Here is a 21180-nt window from a genome sequence, read left to right as displayed (position 1 = left end):
GTCTCTTTATCGGCAAATACTCATCAGTAATTAGTGACAGTCTTTCAACATGCAGCTGTCATGAAGGTTTATTGCTCTCTGCCTTTCAAATACAGGTTGAGTCATTTTGGATAAGAACGCGCTCAAGATCAGTTGCAACCCCTACCACACCCGTTTATCTGGCGAACGCTAAACTGACCTCAGACCAGATTCTATGCACCTTCAACGTCTCCATGCAGACATCCAGGATGACAGCTCAGTTTACCCAACCCCCACCCTGTTACCAAGAAGGTCCAGCTTGGCTCTTGTGTAATATTCTGATTGGCCCTTGGCTTGAGTGGGCGGGGAAATGGGCGTCACTGGGAGTGTTGTGATCTCACAATCAGCTGTTTTGTACGTTTTACATTCTGATCCGCGGATCAGCTGGAGGCAGCAATAACAGAGGGAAAAAACTGCAGGGGAAAAAAAATAGACCAAGAGTAGGAAAAAAATCTGCAGATGTTATTATCTTGACATCGGTGTAAATTCATGTTTTACACGAAGCCCTTCTTCTAAGAAGAAAGCCTTTTATTTTGTATTATGGTGTTTTAACTACCTCACTAAAGGCTACCTAAAGCTATGCTTTAAGAATTGTTGTCGTTTCTACTGTGTGCTCGTTTACAACTTGAATTATTTTGCAAAGGCAGGTAAGCTGTTATATTTCATATTATTTCGATACTTGTTGTTTTAATTTCAGTAGCCTAAAATTGTGATGTCAGTGGGTATCAAGCGACAGTCCTTGCCGATGGTGCATACCTCAGATCTGCATTACAAAAATGCTAATCAGATTGATGATTCATATTTAGAATCCATCAAAAACTGAACAGTTCATATTAAGACATGATTGTTTGCAAAAATTGTGTCTGCTACGGTAAACTATGTATTCTGCTAAATATAGTCGATAGAGCACCTGGACATCGGTTTATAGGTCATGAAATGATTTAGTTCTGTACCAATGAATGGGTTTCGGTTAATCTTGGCCTATTTATAAATATAAAAAAGCATCCTGTTGACAGCAACAAAGGCTATGTTGCTTGTAAATGCTACTACGCTTTTTCTGCGTTTCAAGCCAAATTTGGTCACATTCATCTCTGTCCTATCAACGTCGTATTAAGCATAATTACAGTTGTATAACAAATGGGTTCCTTCGCTTTGGTCTACTACTGTTGAGCCAATCTGTCATTGGTTGACCCTTCAGATATTCGTAGTTAGCGCTGTCAAAAGGACTCGCAGCTTAGAAGGATAATTCATGTTGAACATGACCGCTATTGACAAGGACGTGTTCCGGGTCCTATTGCTCCCCTGTATCAATGCAATGTGTCGTGTAAAATTTGGAAATAGCTTCAGGATTCATCACAAATGTAAACATGGCTTATCTCCTTCGTTGTACAGGTTTTCCATCGACATCTAGCTGTTTAAATAGCCTAACTGAAAACTAAACCATTGAGAATATGCAGCCAATGTTATATTAAATACCAAAGGAGATGCGTTCAGAGGTTGAAAGATATGTATATGTCAAAGAATCTATTTTTCGCTCTCCTGTTCCTTTCCTTTTTTCCTATTTAGTCCAGTAGGGTGGACCGATAAGCATCAGTGACGTTAGAGTCCTTCGTCATCCAGTCTTGTTTTTATTTGCGAATCTCCTCCCATCTGTCTGTGCGCCGCCCATTTTAAAATAGTTTATTCAAACCTGCTTGACTATGTTTACACAGGATCTCAATCTCCTTTAGATATTTCTCTGTGGCCTATGCCATTTTAATGTAAGAATAGACTATTGTTGTTGCTGTAGAATGATGATAAGATGTGTCACAGGCCACGTATTATTGCATCCATTCGTTAAAGCAACATGTAATTCTAATCCTAATCCTGTTTCACAAATGGGCCAGAATATTTTCAATAGACATTGCTTTATTGAATCTGGATTGACTGAATGATGAGACATTTCCGATTTCTTTCTTCTTCTTTTTCTTCTTTGAATGGGTTGGTGCTGGTGGTTAAGGGGGAGGGGTAGTGGGGGATTAGGCTAAATATGTATCTACTGTATACTTTACCCTTCTGTTCCTCACTCAAAATTGTCCTTCTCAAGTTTTTCTTTTAAAAAGGAAACAAAAAGGTGCTCTTATTTTTTCCACAGAGCCGTATATGTGTGTGTGCGTGTGTGTGTGTGTCTGTATGTGTGTACATCCTGTCCACCTTCTTCAGACCCTTCACAGCTCACATTTGAGCTTGATTTGTTTGGTAGACTCACTGTTTGCGACAGTCTTATGACTTGGTGTCTGACCCTTAAGGAATGCATGATAGCATTCTCCCTGCCAAGGCAAGGGCCTATTTATTACTGTGCTCTTCTCAGCATCTAGGGTGGTTCTTCACTATCTCTCTGACAATTTCACCCATCCACCACAGAGCTTTATCTGACGTTCTTTGAAAGCACATGTAAGTCTAGATAATCAGTCATAAACCTAGGTTTTCATTGAACTGAAGAAAACCTTTGTTTACCGGCCTAAAAGGCAAGCTCAAGTGTTTATGTGTTTGTTCTCAGAAATGATGGTTGCAAGACTCGGATGCACAGTTACACAGAGGCACAGGCTTATACGCATACACACGCGCCCCTTCAAAACATGCTCTCTGACAAAGACTGATGTTGATGGATAGGGGATCGGAGAGATGTTCTCAGGGAAACTGAAACACAGCATGAATGACCTCACTGGTTTCAGACTTAGTGAGTGTGTATGAGTGTGTGTCCTTACCATGTTCTCTCTGTTATTGTGACCTTGGTGTCGGCGTCACCATGGGTACCGTTCAAGTGTCACCTTCCATCCATGCATTCATGCATAACCTATCCCCATCTTAAAGCTGCACTAGGTCAAATTATAAAATGAATTCAAATATGAGAAACAGCGCCCACCAATTATTGTCTGAACTTCCGTGCTTTCCTCCAGCTTGAGCTTGATTGACAGATGTTTCACAAATGAAACCAAGGAGAAAAGCCTGCCTCCCCAAAGGCGATTGGCTGGAACAAAATTGTTTGAACATAATCCGCCCAATAGTAGTGAGCCGCTCCAAAAATGTGAAGTTGACCTACCTCTAGCACTGAATTGTCTGTTTAGCTAAACGACTCTCAGAGGGCCTTGTTAGCTTACACAACATGTTGATAGGGGATAAAACCTTTCTTTTTTTTCTCTTACCTATTGTACCTTTAAACTATCTTTTTCGCCTCTAGACTCCAATTGTGTGACTGAGGGACACAAAAGGCCCACAAACTTAACTTGGCTTGTTGTAAAAAATAATTTCAGAAACATTGACACTGAGCAATTTCTTTACTGCTGTGAACTATGTCAGTTATAAAAACCCTGATGTGTCTTTATGTCTGCCTGTCTGACTCTCTGTCTGACTCTCTCTCCTTTTATCCCCGATGTCCCAGTTAAAAGCTTACACATCATACACTTAAGACTGGTTTCACATACTCCTTAATGGCTCAGAGACTTTTACTTCCCCTCGGTGTCCAGTGAAGCCTACACTCTCTAGCCTTTTAAAAACACAGTAGGAGAATTGATAGCAGTCCCCGGTTTTGTTTTGACACGCTACTTTTCAAAGTGTGTGTTTCCTGAGCGATGTGACTTGCTTCGACGTTACATGTGCCCCATCTCTCCATCCCTCCCTCTCGCTCGTCCATCTGTCCAGAGTCTTTGTTTCCTGGCTGCTGTTCTGGGTAGTGTTCATTCCCGAAAAGGGGGGAAGGTGTTAAAGCGTTGTTACTTACTCATCAGAAAAATGTCTTGCTAGCTCCTCATTAGTGTATTAAATGGCTTCCTTTCCTCCTTTCCTTTCCCTTGTTCGAGGGCTATAGTGGAATCATGGATTTCTCTAGCAGGGCCCCATCTATTCATTAGCCAACTAGTATTTGTTTATGCACTTGCTCCGTTGAGAGAGCCATTTATAGATGAAATGTGGTGTTATTTGAGGGTAGAAATTAGATTTTTCAGTTGACCAATGAACATGGTTGATGAAAGTACTGGAAACGTTTTCCTTCACTGACCTCTAATGACCAAATACCATGATGGAGGTCCCTAAATCATCTCCCGACTAATCTTATATAGGTATAACAATGTTAGCAGCTTTCAAAAACAAATAGACATGTTAAATGGACCTTTTTATGGCATTACCTTGTCAGAGTTGCAAACACTATATACGTATTATCTATTGGTTCATAGATATTGCTTCCACATACACACATTAAAAAAAGAAAGAAAAAAGAAGAAGTCTATTTTACGTTAATTACAAGAAACGGTTAATTCCTCCTGACTCTAGATCATTTTAGGTTGTTTTTCAAAACCTGATGTAGCACCGTACTGCCCTGCTCCTTTACACTTTGACCAATGTTCGAATTATCCATCTAAATGTACCAATTCACCATGAAGGAATGAAAAATATTTATTTTCCCTCACTAGTGGCACCAAAAAGTCATATGACTAAACCATGCTGTGGATTGTGAGGGCGTGATGGCTAAAGATCTGGACGTGTTTCTCTGTAAACTGACCAATGCTGCCATCTGTCTTTTTCTCCCTCCAGGCCTTTGCTGTGAAAACCAAGTAAAACCTTACATTTGCACTACGGGAGCCCCCAAGTCAACCAACGCCATCCAGCAAAAAAGGGCTGAAAGTGAATGCGTCTGCGAAACACCGTGCTAAAGTAATAAGCAAACACAACTAAATCCATTCAAAAGGCAGCTAGCTTTTCCTTTGGAGGAAGACAACCACACACAGGACCGAACCCTTCTACAGCCGACCCTCACACCCACGGCCGTTGACCTAAGGTGGAGCAATGTTCCAACGTCTGAGCAGCCTGTTCTTTGGGGAGGTGGAGGAGGTTGCCGCTGAGCTGAAGGGGCCCAACCCCTGCGTGACGGAGGCTGATGAAGAGGGGTGGATGCTGGTAAACCTTCCTGGTGAGTCCTCCTCCTGGAAGGGTGGAGGTGGTTGACAATTAGGAAGGGTTGTTTTTGTGTCAGAATAGAGATACGGGAGGGTCGCTTCTGTGGGAATCTGACTTGATTGAGTCAAAGTAAAATGTCAATATGACCAGGCCCCTAAATAAATGTGTTTAGTGTTGCTTTCATGTCAATAGTGACATACATATTTTATGTTACATATTTTTGTGCTTGGTGTGGGATAAATGTTAAGGGGTGGGGCTTACAGTTGGTTGGTGTGGGATGGAGGAGTGAGGTGGAGGATCTTATTGGAGAGGGTGGGCATAGTAGGCAGGTGACAGGTAGCTAGATTGACATTTAGCGTAGGCAATCTGTAACTGGAGATGCCATCTGATGACCAATGAACACACCCCCTACCGTTCAATTCACTGCCTTGCTGACCCCCCTCCCCCGAACCCCCCCCCTTAAAAGCCAGAGGACAGTGCCAAGCAGTCATTATATAACTACAAACCAGTAGCTGACATGAACACAAGGTTCAAAGTTCCAAAATAACTAATGATATTATTCCTATTTTCTATGTTTTGTGTTGTTTCCTTACCCCCCCACCCCTTTCAATTTTATTTAAATACCCTCACATTCCCAACACTGGTATGTGTGTGTGTATGTATGTGCTTCTATTATAATGGTCCCTGATAAAATACACCCTACCTTCCAACCTGCATGATAAAATTAATTCTACCTCCCTCGCCTTACTGGTTCCTTATCCTAACCCTATTTTAATTGGCCAAACCCTGTCTTGTCCCACCCCTTCCGTATAATCAGAGGAAACTGATTGCGTGATGGTAGAAGGTGGAAGTGATGTGCCATTGATAGCACAATCGCTCCCTCAAAACAACCAATTAGATCAATCAGACACGTCTTCAAGGACTGACTCCCCCGACCCCGTCCCTCCCCCACCTCAAAAACGTCGCAGAACACACAAACCTCGGGCACAAACCTCTGAGTCCTTGTGCTGCCCAACCGCTAGCCTGTTAGCCTCAGGTGTGGCTACACCCGTCACCTTTCCCAGACGGGCCAGACTCTCCACCCCTTTCAGCCCATCTGTGTCCCCTGGTTCTGGGAGTGAGTGTGGGCGCAGTGAGGGTAGCAGTGGGGCTGGGTCAGAGAGAGGCTGCATGGACGAGAGCTGGTTTGTCACCCCTCCCCCCTGTTTCACTGCAGAAGGAGCCACGGCAGAGACCAGCCCTATGGAAGACCTTCTCATAGAACACCCCAGCATGTCTGTCTACGTGTCCACTGGGAACATGTCCATGGTCTCCAATGGCAACCTGTCCATGGTGGGGGAGGAGAGCATCTCCAGCCTGGCAGGAAGTGTGAGGTGAGGAGGACACCTTCTAGATGTTTCCTTTTAGCTGACTTCTTTGTCTGTCTCATAAAATATTCCTACGCATCCACCCAGTGCTTTTGCTTCCTGACAAATTCTATACCATTCCATTCTATACCAGAAGCTTCTATGACTGCTCACGGTGACTAATCCTTTTCAACTCTCTTTGTCCTCAACCTCCATCTTCCTCCACAGTCGTGTTGCTGAGCCAGCAGCCGCCCCTGCCACCCGAGGCTCCATGCCCACCAGGGTGACCCGTGGACTGGCTGCCCAGGCCGGCTCCCTGGCCAAAGTCACCCAGGTGGCCCGGGTCCAGAGGGGAAAAGCCCGCACTGAGAGGCGCCACCTGGGCCGCAACCGCATTCAGCGGCAAAATCGTACCAAGGAGCAGGGCCCTCGCCACGCGGCACATGCCAGAAACACCTTCCTGCACCAGCCCAGCCAGCGCAATTTCTGCCACTGAGCCTTCATGTCTGTAGGGGCTGATGTTTACTCTGAATATTAGTGTAGACACAGACCCCAACCCAGTAACACACATATGTACATGTTAACACATACATATACATGTATACATAGAGTAACACCCTCTTAAAAAGAAACATTTGAATGTACTTATTATGGCTCCCATTCTGCCAAAACTCTATTTAATTAAGACATTGTATAAAGGTAACAACATGTTATTTAGCTATACTTGCTTAATAGAAGCATGCTACACAATCCCATCAATTTATTTCCCTAAAAAATAAAAACACTTATTGAATTTGGTCTCAATTTTAGCTCATAGCCTCACAAATAGTTTTTTCACCCTCACATTCTTCTCAGGCTTTTCAGAACAGGCTTTTCTTGAATCATCCTTTTAGAGGAAACATGCAGTGACTATTTGTGACACTGCAAGGCTCCAGTATGGTCCTCCAGAGAAACCTATTTTCTAAACTATTGTCTTTCAAGTTTAGAGTTCCTAGGTTTTGTTTCAGTTAATCGTTGGTTTAATTATATGACTTATAATTATAAGAATAATAGTGTGAGGAGGAAGACAGACCTTTGAGTCTCTAATGAGTGGCCTTTCAGTCCATTCTCTGTACAGTGAGAAAGAGAGAGACAGACATAGTGGAGAGAGAGAGAGAGAGACAGAGACAGAGACAGAGAGAGAGAGAGAGAGAGAGAGAGAGAGAGAGAGAGAGAGAGAGAGAGAGAGAGAAGAGATCCCTCCTCAGCTTGTACATCTGACCAATGGCATTCCACAGCCGTGTCTGTCTGATATGGAGATGGAAAGAAAGGCAGAAATAAATCCTGTTCACAAAACACCCCAGGTAATTCTCCCTCCTCTCACTCTGAAGGGTGAAAGCAGGTAGACTAAGGTGAGAAGATGATGTGCAAAACAAACTAAAGAGGAACAAACAAAAAAGTAAACAAATCCTTTTTACTTAAGATAAGATGCTAGGGTATAGAAAGAGTTTCTAGATAGGTGTAGTAGCTCTCTGTGCAGCCTAAGGTCAGGTTTTCCAGTTTGCAAATGGTTTCCATGTCAGCATTGCCCTCCATAATGAAGCGCTGTGTTGTGGCCTTATCTTATTTGCCAAGAACACAAGTAGTTGGCAAACACCGACATACACTGGCACTGTCCGTGTAGAGCAGTACATAATCACCTTAATTAGGGATGTGCCGCTAAGCGAAACATCATTGTGTCATTGTGGTCTTTAGAAACGGATGAACATGTTGCATAAAAGTATAGTTTGCCCAAGACACAACAACAGCATTCTTATAGCATTCTTAGGCTAATTACTTTAATGTAATTAAACTGCCTGTTTGGTATGGGTTACATTTGTAGATTGTGAAGAAAGAAAAAAATGGTGTATATGAACTTTCTGAACTCATTTAAAGGGACCATGGCTTGCCTGTAGGTTGCAGGGGTATGACAGGTAAAAGTAGATGCAGGGTGGTATCGATGGACACTTTATTTTGTTTTGTTCCGTTTTTTTTCATCATTGTTCCTTCTGAAAACACTTCCTGCTGCTTCCTGCTGCTTTCTTCCTTTGCTTCCTGTCGCCATTTGAAAAAGCCTGTTCCTGAAAGTCATGAGGAAGAAGCTTGAGTAGCCAACAATCTTAACAAAACTGTCACTGTTAAATACACACGGCACATTGAAGACCCCTCAAAAAGATGAGAAGAACAATTTGCCCAGCACACATTCATTATTTGGATGATACGATCTGTGTTCTGTGACTAAGTCATTAACCATCACACTGATACCCAGAGAGACAGTGGAGACAGTTAACATAAACGTCTTTCCGTCGAATCCTTCATCATGAACTGATAAAAGGGCAATAATGGAGACACTGAGGGTCTCTTGGTCACACACACAGCCCCACACACACACAGTCACACACAGTCGAAAACACACACACAGGCACACACACAAAAAGTCACACACACACACACATTTCTGGTCCTGCTTTTAAAGTATTTAAAGGACTTGCTAAAGGACAAAGAACAATCTGTCCTTGCCTGTTTTGTTCTACCCTGTACTTGCCTACTGTTCCTCTCTACCCTATCAATCTTTCTTTCTAGCACTCTCTTTCCCTCTATTGTAGTTCTTTCTCTCCCTCTCTCCTCCCTCTCTCCTCTCTGTCTGTTCCCGTCCCCCTCTCTCCTCTCTGTCTCTCCGCCTCCCTCTCTCTCTCTCTCTCTCTCTCTCTCTCTCTCTCTCTCTCTCTCTCTCTCTCTCTCTCTCCCCTCTCTCTCCCCTATCTCTCTCACATCCAGCCCTAACAGTGTCCTCCACCTAAAGATCCAGCTCACTGACATGTATTCAACTATTATAGTAACTATGGTGCTGAAGTGTATATGAATATATACTAAAGTTTGTAAATTATTTGAGACATGGATGTAAGTTTGCACTGTCATACATTTTCGTGAGTCTAAGTTTTAGCTGTGTGCCGTGCAATGTTTATCTTTTTTCATTTGGGATGTTTGTCGTTTTTTTTTCCTTTCAATCGTTATAGAAAGTCTGTGTGTGAAAGGTTGTGTGTTGACACATAAAAGCTAAAAAAAAAAGTTACATATGAATAATGGTCAAATATCTTTCTTGTAAATATTAGAACGCAGTTTGTGGTGCTCCATGCCATTTAATGTAAGAGCATTGTCAGCCTAATCGATAAGAATCCTTTCTCTGCCTCACCTCAAGTTTCAATAGAAAACCAAGGGGGTCTATTAGTAGTCTGAAAGTTACCCTTCCCCCAGTTCCTGTCCTTGATTGAAACTGAGATGCACCCTGTTTCTCATGCACGATTGAGCCCTCGTTTGGTTTGGTATGTTTGGGCGGATGCTTCCCTCTAGAGGCATAACGTGTGGAATACAGGATAGAGGGGGCGCACGTCAGTAGTTTTGAGGATGTACTAACAGTGGAATGACGTGTCGATGTTTTCGGGAGATGGGTACAGTTGGAGTGTGGAGGTCCTGTGTTTTTATTATTTCCGTCATATAATATACTGAATTATTGTTTGTTCTTTCAGCTGATTGTTTTCTCACCCCTCACGTGACAAATCATAGATTTTGCAGTTCTGCCAACTATTGTAAATTATTTTTGTTTTATTCAGAATCTATCAATCTCAACATATAAAGGTATGATTATTCATATTTTTCCTTTATGTTGCTGTTTTAAGATGGCTAAGGAATATGTCAATCTTCTTAATTACAGCACACTTAGCACACACACAGGCATACACACACACATACACAGTACATACACACACATAAACACACACAGTGTTCTCCATGCATCCTTACCTTTGGGAATAAGGTAAACCAGTTGTGCCTCTGAGGTCTTCTGTCGGAAAGAGGCGTAAACGAGAGACCGCAGGGGTGTGTGTTTGTGTGTGAGATCACACTGTGTGTTTGTGTGTGAGCTCACATTGTGTGTTTGTGTGTGAGATCACACTGTGTGTTTGTGTGTGAGATCACGCTGTGTGTTTGTGAGAACACACGTGCGCTTGGACACCCTCCTCACAGATCCACCACTACAAGCCTGTTTCCATATTTAATTTTTTTCCTCTCTGTCACACCTCTCGCCCAAATGTTATCTCTGCGGTTTTGTGTAGTAAGTGTGCAGTGGGTGAATCATAAAAGGTGTGGATCAAGGATGGCAACCATCCAGTGGATGAGGGCAGGGCCCCTTGGTTTATGTGTGTGTCATGAGAGGTGTGAGTCCGGGAGGGGGGTGGAGGAGGAGGCTGATTCTATTAAGTCGGAAATTAAATGTATCGACAACAACAACAAAAACTAGAGAATATATGCTTGTATTTTCCCATATAGTTACTAGTACAGTCACACACCTTGTATCATGTTTTAAAAAGGAAGGTGGTTTCTTGTCTGGGAAGCATTTTTCTATACTGATTTGTGCTCTGAAATGATGGCAGCTTCAAAACACAATGGGGTCCCCCCCCGTATAACATCTGAATGAGTAACACAGCTCCCCTATAAAAAAAAACAACATATAGACATATAAAAAGTTTGGTGTATCTGATATCTATGGTGATTGTGCCTTTCACTAGTTCTGCATGGTTTTTGTGATGTTCTGAATTTTCCATCCCTGGACCTGGTCCTTTCACAGTGAAACCTATGCAAAACCAACGGGTGGGTTTACAAAGCATCCATTCCGCAAAACGCAGGTACCAGACACACAAAAAAAAGAATAACAACAATAAATACTCAGGTTGACACCTGAATCTCGTCTTGTCATTCCAATGTGTTTGGGAGTGGGGGGACAGACTGTCCAATGAAGAACAGTTTAGGTTATATTTAACCGAACATTATGTATGTACATACAAAGTACGGGTGTAGTCTAAAATTCCAGGTTCATCCTGAAATTTGTGTAACAATGAAGGGTGTCTCTATGAATAACTCATCAACGGTTTTTATTATATTGGCAACAATTAATTATCCACCTTTAAATGATGCAATGACAGCCCATAAAACCAATACAAACCAAAGCAGACCACGCTTAAGACATTAAAAAACAACCAACTCCTAGTTTATTAGCCCTTCCTCCTATTGGATTCGGTTGTTGAAGGAAACCAGATTCTCGGTGGTTTGGATGACAAGGGTGGGGGATACAGGGGATCATGTCTGTAGAACGCTACAGTGTGAAGATTTACTGAGGACCTGCTAAAGAGAGGTCCTTGAAATGCAAAGAAAGTTTTTTTTTGTCTCCCTGACACACACACACACACACACGCACACACACACACACACACACAGTGACACTGAATAACCTGAAATTGGAGTAGGAGCCCAAGCTACCCTAACCTACTAAAACTTGTTAAACAACTCTTTCAGTTTCAACCCCCTTCGATTAAAGGGGCAACGGGCCCATTGTAAACAGGCAGGCGGGCATGTAAGTCTAAATAGTCAGCAGTTTTTTTTTTTCATGAGCCCACGGCTCTGTTCAGTCACCGATGGTGTTATTTCACATTTCATATGCGATTCCTGTAAACATTTTGACAAATCGATTTTATTTTACGGAGACGCACCTGCAACAACCTGCACCTTTAAGACGGTGACATTACCCTGTGATGTCACTGATCTGAGAGATCTGTACCGTGTAGGCTACTGCTGTTGCGAGAGAAACCGCAACGTTATGGCAATTTTTATTTCAAACCCAGATGTATCTTTATTCTAGAAGGTAAGTCTAGTTGTTACCAATAAGCCCGTGTGTTTTTTATTTGATAAGATATCTGTTTGAACATGGCATATGCTAGAATAAAACCCGATGCGTCAATTTATGGCTGGAATGACGGTGGCGATTGGAGTGCGCATCTCTCATCGCCTGTAAATCACAGGGTATACATTAGCATCTATGTAGTGTTATATATTCATTCGTGCTGGGATTTTGTCCCACGCGCATTGACAAGGGCAGGTAAAGGATGGACTGTATACAAATAGCAACGGGGCCCCTGTTTTAAAAACAACAGCTAGATTATATAGCTGCGTGTTTTAATGTCAACAATGGAACCAATTGCTATTGCCACAAACAACATTTAAGGGTATTGTCAATTCGTATCTGTTTTGTATCTGAATTTCGTTTTAATAAGAATGTGAATGATGCTCCAGGCAATCAACACGATTATTTAATGTGTCTCCCTTCATCCACAGGTACTTTGAGGGCTTAGGAATGGATACAAAATGCCACATCACGCAAACGGAACTGGGAAGCAATGTCCCTGAGCAGTAACGTGTTTTTGACAAGACCTTCTAACCAGTAACATCACATTATAAAGGATCAGACCAGACTGAAATATACAAATTCCTGGGAATTATAATCGAGTCATATCGACTGGCAATAGACAGTAGCCCATAGAGTCTACGTTCTTGATCAATACTTAAAACTTAAAAACGTTCATTGTATGACTTTGGAAAATTGGCGACCATGTACAACCCCGCCAACGACGCAGGGGCTGGCTATTCCAGTGGAACCGTGGCAGAGAAAGATGCGAGCCAGGAGACGACATTAGGAAGTGCCTACTCACCGGTGGACTACATGAGCATCACCAGCTTCCCCAGGCTTCCCGAGGAGGATGGGCTTTCCGGAGAGAACACTTTAAAGTCACGCAAAGATGACGACAACTTTCTCAGTGAGCAGGACACAGGTAAATGACGGCGTCATGCTGTATGTAAAAACGTGTTTGAGTAAGGTGTGTTCATTTTGAATTAAGTGCTTTGTTGTTGATATACAGTGTACACACCTTTATTGTAGTCACTACTGTGTGTGTGTGCTTGTCAAGTGTGGCCAATGGGAACATCAGCAATACAATGTATACTGACTTTTGTCTAATCCCAAAAGTCAATAGCATTATGTACACTTCATGTGTGTGTGTGTGTGTGTGCTATCATTTCCAACCTAGTCTCTAATAGACTGACTGTCTGTCCCAGACCCAGACCTGTTCCTGAAATCTGCCCGCCTTCAGCGGCTTCCCTCCTCTGCATCTGACCTGGCCAGCCATGACATCACGCCCCTTCGGGAGACCACTAGAGACCCCCTAGCGGAGGACTGTGCCTGTCAGAGAGACGGCCTGACCGTCATCATCACAGCCTGCCTCACCTTCGCCACTGGAGTCACCATGGCTCTCGTCATGCAGATCTACTTTGGGGACCCACAGGTTGGTGGCCTTGTGTGTGTGCGTGCGTGTATAAAATGCTATAGGTTCTTCTTTCACACTCACCTCCCTTCCTCCCTCTACCCACCTTTCTCCTCTCTCTCTCTCTCTCTCTCTCTCTCTCTCTCTCTCTCTCTCTCTCTCTCTCTCTCTCTCTCTCTCTCTCTCTCTCTCTCTCTCTCTCTCTATCTCCAACTCTCTCTCTCTCCATTTTCCTTTCTGTCAGATCTTTAACCAGGGTGCCGTGGTGACGGACGTGGCCCAGTGCACGTCTCTGGGCTTCCAGGCCCTGGAGAAGCATGGCTCCAGTGTGGACGCTGCCATCGCCGCTGCCCTCTGCCTGGGAATCATGCACCCGCACACCTCGGGCATCGGAGGGCGAGTGGCATCTATACACACATACACACACACACACACAGCACACACAACACACGCTCAGTCCCACCTGCTTGTGTAGAGTATGTTGGGATTAGTAAATTATAGTTTTGTAAGCGTTGACTATCAACACACATTCAAACTATCATTTCAACCCAACATGAACAGAGTTGCAATGTATGGAGGGACTGTGCTTGGTGACAAGTGCTATCGGTGAATTCATCTAGAAAACACGTTCAAGGTTGAGAGAGGGTGGTAGAGTGATGTGTGTTTGTTATCTACAGAGGGGGCGTGATGCTGGTCCACAATATCCGGAAGAACGAAAGCAGGGTGATTGACTTCCGTGAGACGGCGCCATCTGCCATTCAGGAGGACATGCTGCAGACCAATCTTGACCTCAAGGTAGATCCCTCGTCGATTTTGCCCATTTACACAGTAGAGTGGGATGCACTTCCACCGCAATGCAGCACATTTATCACTGAAAGCATACCTCAATCATATTTCGATCACAACACTTGGTCCTAGTGACCGATGGGTTCAGGCTGCACCAGTAAACCCAATAATACACCCATTCTTCATCTTGACTTTTCTACTCATGTGATCCTGCTGCATATTTGGGGAGGCATTATGTAACATGTCAATGTCTTTCTGCTGTCATGTTCCAGCCTGGCCTTTTGGTAGGAGTCCCAGGTATGCTCAGTGGAATGCACCAGGCACACCAGCTCTATGGAAGGTAATCCCTTCTTTCTTTCTTTCTTTCTGTCTTTCGACATGTGGTCCATATCTGTCTATGTAGAGATTTCCAGTCCAGTCCTTGTAGAACAGATCGCAGTTACATTTACATTTAGTCATTTAGCAGACGCTCTTATCCAGAGCGACTTACAGTAAGTACAGGGACATTCCCCCTGAGGCAAGTAGGGTGAAGTGCCTTGCCCAAGGACACAACGTCATTTGACACGGCCGGGAATCGAACTGGCAACCTTCAGATTACTATCCCGATTCCCTATGCGCTCAGCCACCTGACTCCCTTAGTTAGAGAAGAGATGGAAGAGAAGAGATAACAGTACGACTGTCACTAAAAGTAAACGTTAGGGTTGGAATACCACACAGGCACTTCCAGCAGTGGTCTGCAGAGTGAACACAGAAACCACAGGCTATGTTTAAAGCTGTCAGCTCGAACCAGAAAGAAGGCTCCTCTCCTGTGATCCGAACGGCGAGGTCTACATTTGGTAACCCTATTATCACGTTAACAGGCTCAGTGAGTTTCCTGTGCCACTGAGCGTTGAGCTGCAATTACTCCAGTGACTTGTAATTATCAGTCACATGGCTTAGTCGTTAAAAGAAGGGTGTTTCAGACAATGGCTGCAACTGGTTATCCACTATGTATGATGTACATTCACAGATGAACATCTAGCTAAATGATGCTAGGACTGTAAGAGTTAAGGGGGTTGCCCCCCATAGAGGCCATTATAGTATTCAAACGAAGGTTTTTATCAGTGTCGACAACTGAAGAACTAAGTGGTGTCTGTGTAAATGATCCAGAAGCATGTGTTAGCACTAAAGATAGAAATGACCTGCTTCATGAATACTCATGTTTGGTTTAGCAGAAGCTATGCATTTCCAAAACAAACCGTCTTATGTGCCTCTTTTATTCTTTAGAATGCATTGGAAAGAGGTGGTTACTATGGCAGCAGATGTGGCCAGAAATGGGTTCAATGTTACACATGACCTAGGTAAGCGTGATACATTGTTTTACTTTAAACCAAGCAATACTATCGCCTTCCCATATGTGTGTGCTGAAGCTGAAGACTCATGATCAAATTTATGGACAACTCAAGTAGTTGTGTCAATATTGGTTTTGTTACATCAGTCTACATCCCAAACTCTCCTGTTAAAGACAACTGATGGTGCAGTTCATTCCACAGTGTGGTAGCATTGTATTATCCATGCTTATAAATAAAGCGAGAAATATTGTATTTTTAGGACCTAACCTGTAACTGTCTGTCATGTCCCTAGCTGAAGCTCTGTCTAAAGTGAAGGACCAGAACATGTCGAAGGCATTCCAGAATCTATTTTTCTCCAACGGCCAGCCTCCCCTCTCTGGCCTGTTCACCAGACGGCTTGACCTGGCGGCCATTTTGGAGGCGGTGGCAGCCAACGGGGTGTCAGAGTTCTACAGTGGAAATCTGACGCAGGAAATGGCCGCTGCAGTAAGCAAGCACAATTGTCTCTTCATCACCTTCCATTATATAAGAAGTCATGAATACTGTATTGCAACTCAGATAGACTCTCTACTGCTTTCTTTTAGTTTTTAAAGTATTTCCTAAACTCAGGCACCAGTTGGCCCTCTCTCCACCCTGCTCAGGAGAGAACCAGTTTATTCTAGGTTGAAGCACAAGAACAAAGGAACTCCTCATTTCCTTTTTCGAACAGGTGCGAGCAGTAGGGGGCGTACTCTCCGAGGAAGACTTTGGAAACTACAGCATAGTGTTGCAGCAGCCTGCAGAGATCATCTACCAGGGTAAGGTCTTCATTTCTATGGACGTCAGTGGTGTTCGTGTTCAGTTCGAACGTACACGCCCTGCAGCTCATTGCAGCCAGGGGCTAAACTACACCAGAAGGGTTCATCCATTTGTCTTTCTTTTCTTTTGCTTTTTTTCCGTTCTTTTTTTACTGTGGTTGTTGATGTTGATGTGTAGGGCACCATGTGATGGCAGCACCGGCCCCCCAAGCAGGTGCAGCTTTGATCACAGCCCTGAATATCCTGGAAGGCTACAACATCACCAGCCAGATACCCAGGAACAGCACCCACCACTGGATTGCTGAGGTACTGCAGTTACGGCATCCAATGACAACTTTATCAACAACAAAAAAACCATATATGTATATTTTTAATTAATGGCTGGCGTGGGCCGTCGTTAAACAATGTTATTTTTTATCTCCAGTCTCTGAAGATCTCTTTAGCTCTGGCTAGTAGCCTAGGAGACCCCATGTTTGATTCCTCCGTCTCAGAGATAGTGAGCCAGATGCTGAGGTAGGCTGTGTTTGTGTCTCAGTAGGCCCTCGTACTGCCGTGTTCATTGACCTAGAGGCCCTGTCCTGTTGTTGTCCTGATGTTTTGTTGTTCTTGTCGCGTTCCAGTAAGTCCCAGGCCGCACTCCTCCGTCAGATGATAAACGACTCGCAAGCGTACCCCCCCGGACACTACACACCCACGTACGCCCTGGAGGAGGGGGCCGTGGCCAGTCAGGTCATGGTCATGGGCCCGGACGACTTAATCGTGTCTGTCATGAGGTGTGCCCTGCGAGAGACAACCTTCCAACCAAAGATGTTTCAAAACTCATATTCAAGTGCTGTTTTTCCATCAGAACTTTTCATGGTTCAAATCCATCCTGTACATTGCTTTGCTGATTGCATTTTCTGAAGGGGGGCTTCATGTGACTGTCTCTAAGGGTTTAACCCACAGAGAGACATGGTACTGTTATGGTAATCATGATTTTCAATTATTGATCTAAAAGTGTGGTTTTAGTTAGGAAAAGTTACGTTTGTGTCTGTTGCCTCTGCATTCCATCATAACCAATCTGTGTCTTACTGTTTGCACCTCCTTCGCTAGCTCCCTGAATCGACCGTTTGGTAGTGGGATAGTGACTCCTTCTGGGATCCTCCTGAACAGCCAAGTTCTTGACTTCTCCTGGCCCAATAAATCCCAGAGCACGTCGCCACCCAACCTGGTACTGTCATACGAAACTCTTAGATGCCTCTGTGTCATACCATGTCATATTATGGATACAAAATCCCTCAGGAATATGAAGCCAGGAAGTGTGCACATTAACGTTGCTAAATGGATGCCATTTCTGTTCTGTGATTTGGAGTGGCTGGAATCGATAAAACAAATCCAAGAATCAGAAAATCAAAAGAAAATGTGTATACCTGCATTTCAGTTTTTCGCTTACACTGGTAATGACTTTGATTTGCATGTTATGTAAGCTTTTAAAGCACCATCTTTTGCTGCAGGCCTGGTTACCATTAGCTCTTGAGTGCCTGGTAAATTATTAATGTGGAATACGTTTGCCTAATGTGACTAAAAGAGTAATTTGAATTATCCTGCTAGCCTCAACTAGCATCACGTTTTCACTGCGATGCTAGTTCAGCTGGTCTCACGGTCTGTGTGGTGTGTGCGTGTGCATGTTCGTGTGCAGCGTAATGCCCTCCAGCCAGGAAAGAGGCCCTTGTCCTTCCTCGTGCCCACGGTTGTGAGGCCTGCCCTGGGTCTGTGTGGCACCTACGTGGCCCTCGGCTCCTCCAATGGAGACAAAGCCCTCAGCGGCATCACCCAGGTATGAGCTGGTGATCGATGGCTTCACATCTCGAAACTCATTGTCATTTCATCGGTTTACTCTGAGTAAACCGACCATCCTAAACTTCTTCTGATTTGGAACAGGTGTTGATGAACGTTCTGTCTTCACGAAAGAACCTGAGTGACAGTTTGGCGTTCGGCAGACTGCACCCACAGCTGGAGCCAGACACTCTCCTTGTGGACTGTGAGTAGCTCCGCTGTGTATTAGGGCTTACTTTTCTGTAGGTTTTGACTCGTCAGAATGCGGTGTGACTGCATGAGTGTGAATTGCATTGTGGGGTCATTAAACTGGTTCAGATTCCGTGTCCCTTTCCTTAATCTTCTCCTCCGCCATCTCTAACTACTCTAACCCCCACACCTTTTCTACCCCTGTTTCTTGGCCACATCTCATCACTCACCTATCCCTTCCCCACCTCTCTCTCTGCCCCCCCCCCCCCCCCCCCCAGCTGAGTTCCTGGCGGAGGACATGGAGCTTCTACAGGCCAAGGGTCACGAGGTGGAGCGGGTGGACGTCCTCTCGTTGGTGGAGGGCACCAGGAGGACCAATGACCTCATCATCGGGGTGAAGGACCCCCGCAGCGCGGACGCCTTGGCACTCACCATGTCCATGAACATGCCCTAGCCCCCCCTCCCCATCCCCCCATCACCCACCAACCTCCCTCCTCCCAATTTATGATGGAGGAAAAGGGGGGGGGGGAGAAGATCTTGGAAAAGGGGTGCAGAAGGTTACACAGAGGTGCACGAAGACATATCAGGGAATTTGAAAAGGGGTACTGACGGATGCAAGTGGCAGGTTAGTATTGTAAACGTGAAAAAAAGAATCAAAGAGAGGAATTGCAAGTGTGTGAGGACAAACGAGGGGACTGTGTAGTGGAGGAGGTATGATGTCCAAAACGGGCTGAAAGTCCACCAATACATGGCAAATGTGAAGTAAAAATGACATCACAGTCATATCAGGGGGAGGAGGAGCAATGAGTCATGGCTGAGGTTGGGATCGAGGGTCGGGACAAAGAGCTGGATTGGATTTTGTTACGGTGAAGGTGGGGGGGAAATGTGTCATGGAGGATTGAGATGGTGTTGGGATACGGCAGATCACCTCTCCTAGCTTGCAACCCCTTCTCCTCTCAGTCAGTGGGCGTAGAAAGCTGTTTGGTGTGTTGCTTTGTCTTATACTAGGCACAGTCTACTGTCTATACACACATCTGTGCACCAAAAAAACATCAAATATACACATACACTCCTACTTAAATGCACATGACGCTAATCCATGACTTGGGGAGGAGCTCACCAAAGCTGGGTAACAGCATCTCGAACCTACTGCTTGACCCTAACCCTACAATACCTCCTCTATACTACCAGCTCAACGCTTTTTATGTTCTTCACAACCTCAAATATTAAGAGCCAGTACCAGTGAGTGACAATTTCAGTGGGAGTGGAGCACAGCTTATCTTTGTAAACACACAGATTGTATGATCACGCCCAAAGGGTATTACCTTGGCTCCTTTTATTAAAAGCTCTTTTGTTTTTGCATCCATGCCAAATGCTAATTAATGAAACCACGCACACAGTCCTCTGGAATTCAGAAATATTACTTACCTTTTCAGGTCGGCAGGCCACACATTGGCCCCCCTTGCTAGTCTTGATCACCTGATGACTGTCACGGTAGTATGTTGACTGTTATTTATTTGGGTCTGATTCTTGTAAATGTCTGAACAATCATTCGGCTGCCAAGCCATTTTAGCCACTTCCACTGAAACGGGATGAGGTACACGTCTCAGTTAGTGAGTGGAAATCTCGCACGAATGTCCTTTGTCACCACTTTAATATTGAATGTTATTTATTGTTAAAACTACTAATTTGAATATTGTTATTTATGGTAATCGGGGCATTGCTAGGAGTAGTTGGTGAATTTTGAAAGGCTTGAAAGATTTAGAGAGGGTTCTCTTTTTAGTACTGTGGTGAGGAAATGAAGGATTGATGTGCTTTGAATGCACTATGCTTGTGTGATGATTTGTCTATTTTTTTATATTAAGATTTGTTTGTATACTTTTGTCATTTGCACTGTGCAATGATTTTGCTTGAAATAACACTTATACAGAATTTATATAATGGCAGCATCTATTTTCTTCAATGTATTGAATGATTATTGCATTTTAAGTGTTGCTCTATATAGGCCTAACCTTTTTGTGTCATGTGACGTTCTTGCTGTCTTACGGCCAGTTTCCATTTATAATAAAGAGAAATAACCTTCCCTTCATGATGTAATGTTAAATCGGCTTTGTGGAGGTGCTTCCTTCAAATGATGTTTTTGTCGTTGTCATCAATAAAACACTGCAAGGTCACAATGTTGTTTGCCAACGGTTAGTTATATTTGTCATATCTGAATTGGAGCTGAAATCAATCCTAAACACATGGTAAAATTTATTTACAAAAACGAGCATATGGACCACAGTGTTGCTATCTGTGTGGGAAGCAACACATAAGTTCCCTTTTCAGGTGTTATTATGAAAAGGGTATGCAAATATTCTTCTTCGACACACTGAATATTCAAATCAAAGATTCATGCGGATATTATTAGTTGTACCTCTCCAAACATTCAATTTCGATTGGACGACACATTAGTGGTCTGATCCAAAAAGGCGGAGTCAGAGAGAGATAACGTATGGTCTTTTAAAACCCAGAGTTCCCTTTATGAGTGAATAATGAACTGTAACCCGTGGGTCGTGCTGGTCGGCACGCACCATAGCACAACCCCTGGGTTATTGTGTGATATGCCACACCCTCTTGTGGTTTATTGCTTTAGTATGTTATGGAAGTTCAATGTTTCCATTGCTAACAAGTGTCCAACAAAACCGGTTCCTTTTCGATGTATAACATACATTTATCAAGTTTGACCAGGGCATTGTTGTATACAGTAGTCCTAGTAGCCTACATTTCTTTCCCAAGTTGTAGGGTGAAAGTGGCAACA

General features: G+C 43.8%; 2 protein-coding genes across 3 annotated transcripts; both read left to right on the top strand.

Moving 5' to 3' along the window:
• The first annotated feature begins 395 nt into the window (after positions 1 to 395).
• On the top strand, positions 396 to 7078 carry LOC134018475 (tumor protein p53-inducible nuclear protein 2). Of its 2 annotated transcripts, XM_062458420.1 has the most exons (5): positions 396 to 665; positions 4588 to 4963; positions 5768 to 6067; positions 6167 to 6323; positions 6525 to 7078. In XM_062458420.1, the coding sequence occupies exons 2-5, from the start codon at positions 4840 to 4842 to the stop codon at positions 6790 to 6792; spliced, it is 849 nt and encodes a 282-aa protein (XP_062314404.1). In that variant the 5' UTR covers positions 396 to 665; positions 4588 to 4839; the 3' UTR covers positions 6793 to 7078. The 2 variants fall into 2 exon arrangements, with proteins under 2 accessions (XP_062314404.1, XP_062314405.1); XM_062458421.1 differs by lacking the exon at positions 5768 to 6067 and having other exon boundaries at positions 404 to 665.
• Positions 7079 to 11865: 4787 nt separating this feature from the next.
• LOC134018474 (glutathione hydrolase 7) lies at positions 11866 to 20557 on the top strand. Its single transcript, XM_062458419.1, has 16 exons — positions 11866 to 12009; positions 12480 to 12973; positions 13257 to 13483; positions 13707 to 13858; positions 14140 to 14257; positions 14521 to 14588; positions 15515 to 15588; positions 15872 to 16065; positions 16289 to 16376; positions 16555 to 16682; positions 16801 to 16889; positions 16997 to 17149; positions 17469 to 17586; positions 18055 to 18192; positions 18297 to 18396; positions 18659 to 20557. The coding sequence occupies exons 2-16, from the start codon at positions 12754 to 12756 to the stop codon at positions 18832 to 18834; spliced, it is 2043 nt and encodes a 680-aa protein (XP_062314403.1). The 5' UTR covers positions 11866 to 12009; positions 12480 to 12753; the 3' UTR covers positions 18835 to 20557.
• Positions 20558 to 21180: the final 623 nt, after the last annotated feature.

The sequence above is a fragment of the Osmerus eperlanus genome, chromosome 4, assembly GCF_963692335.1.
Source record: "Osmerus eperlanus chromosome 4, fOsmEpe2.1, whole genome shotgun sequence".
Classification (NCBI taxonomy): domain Eukaryota; kingdom Metazoa; phylum Chordata; class Actinopteri; order Osmeriformes; family Osmeridae; genus Osmerus; species Osmerus eperlanus.
The sequence above is the reverse complement of the archived record's forward strand: the minus strand, read 5'-3'. Positions and strand labels throughout refer to the sequence as shown.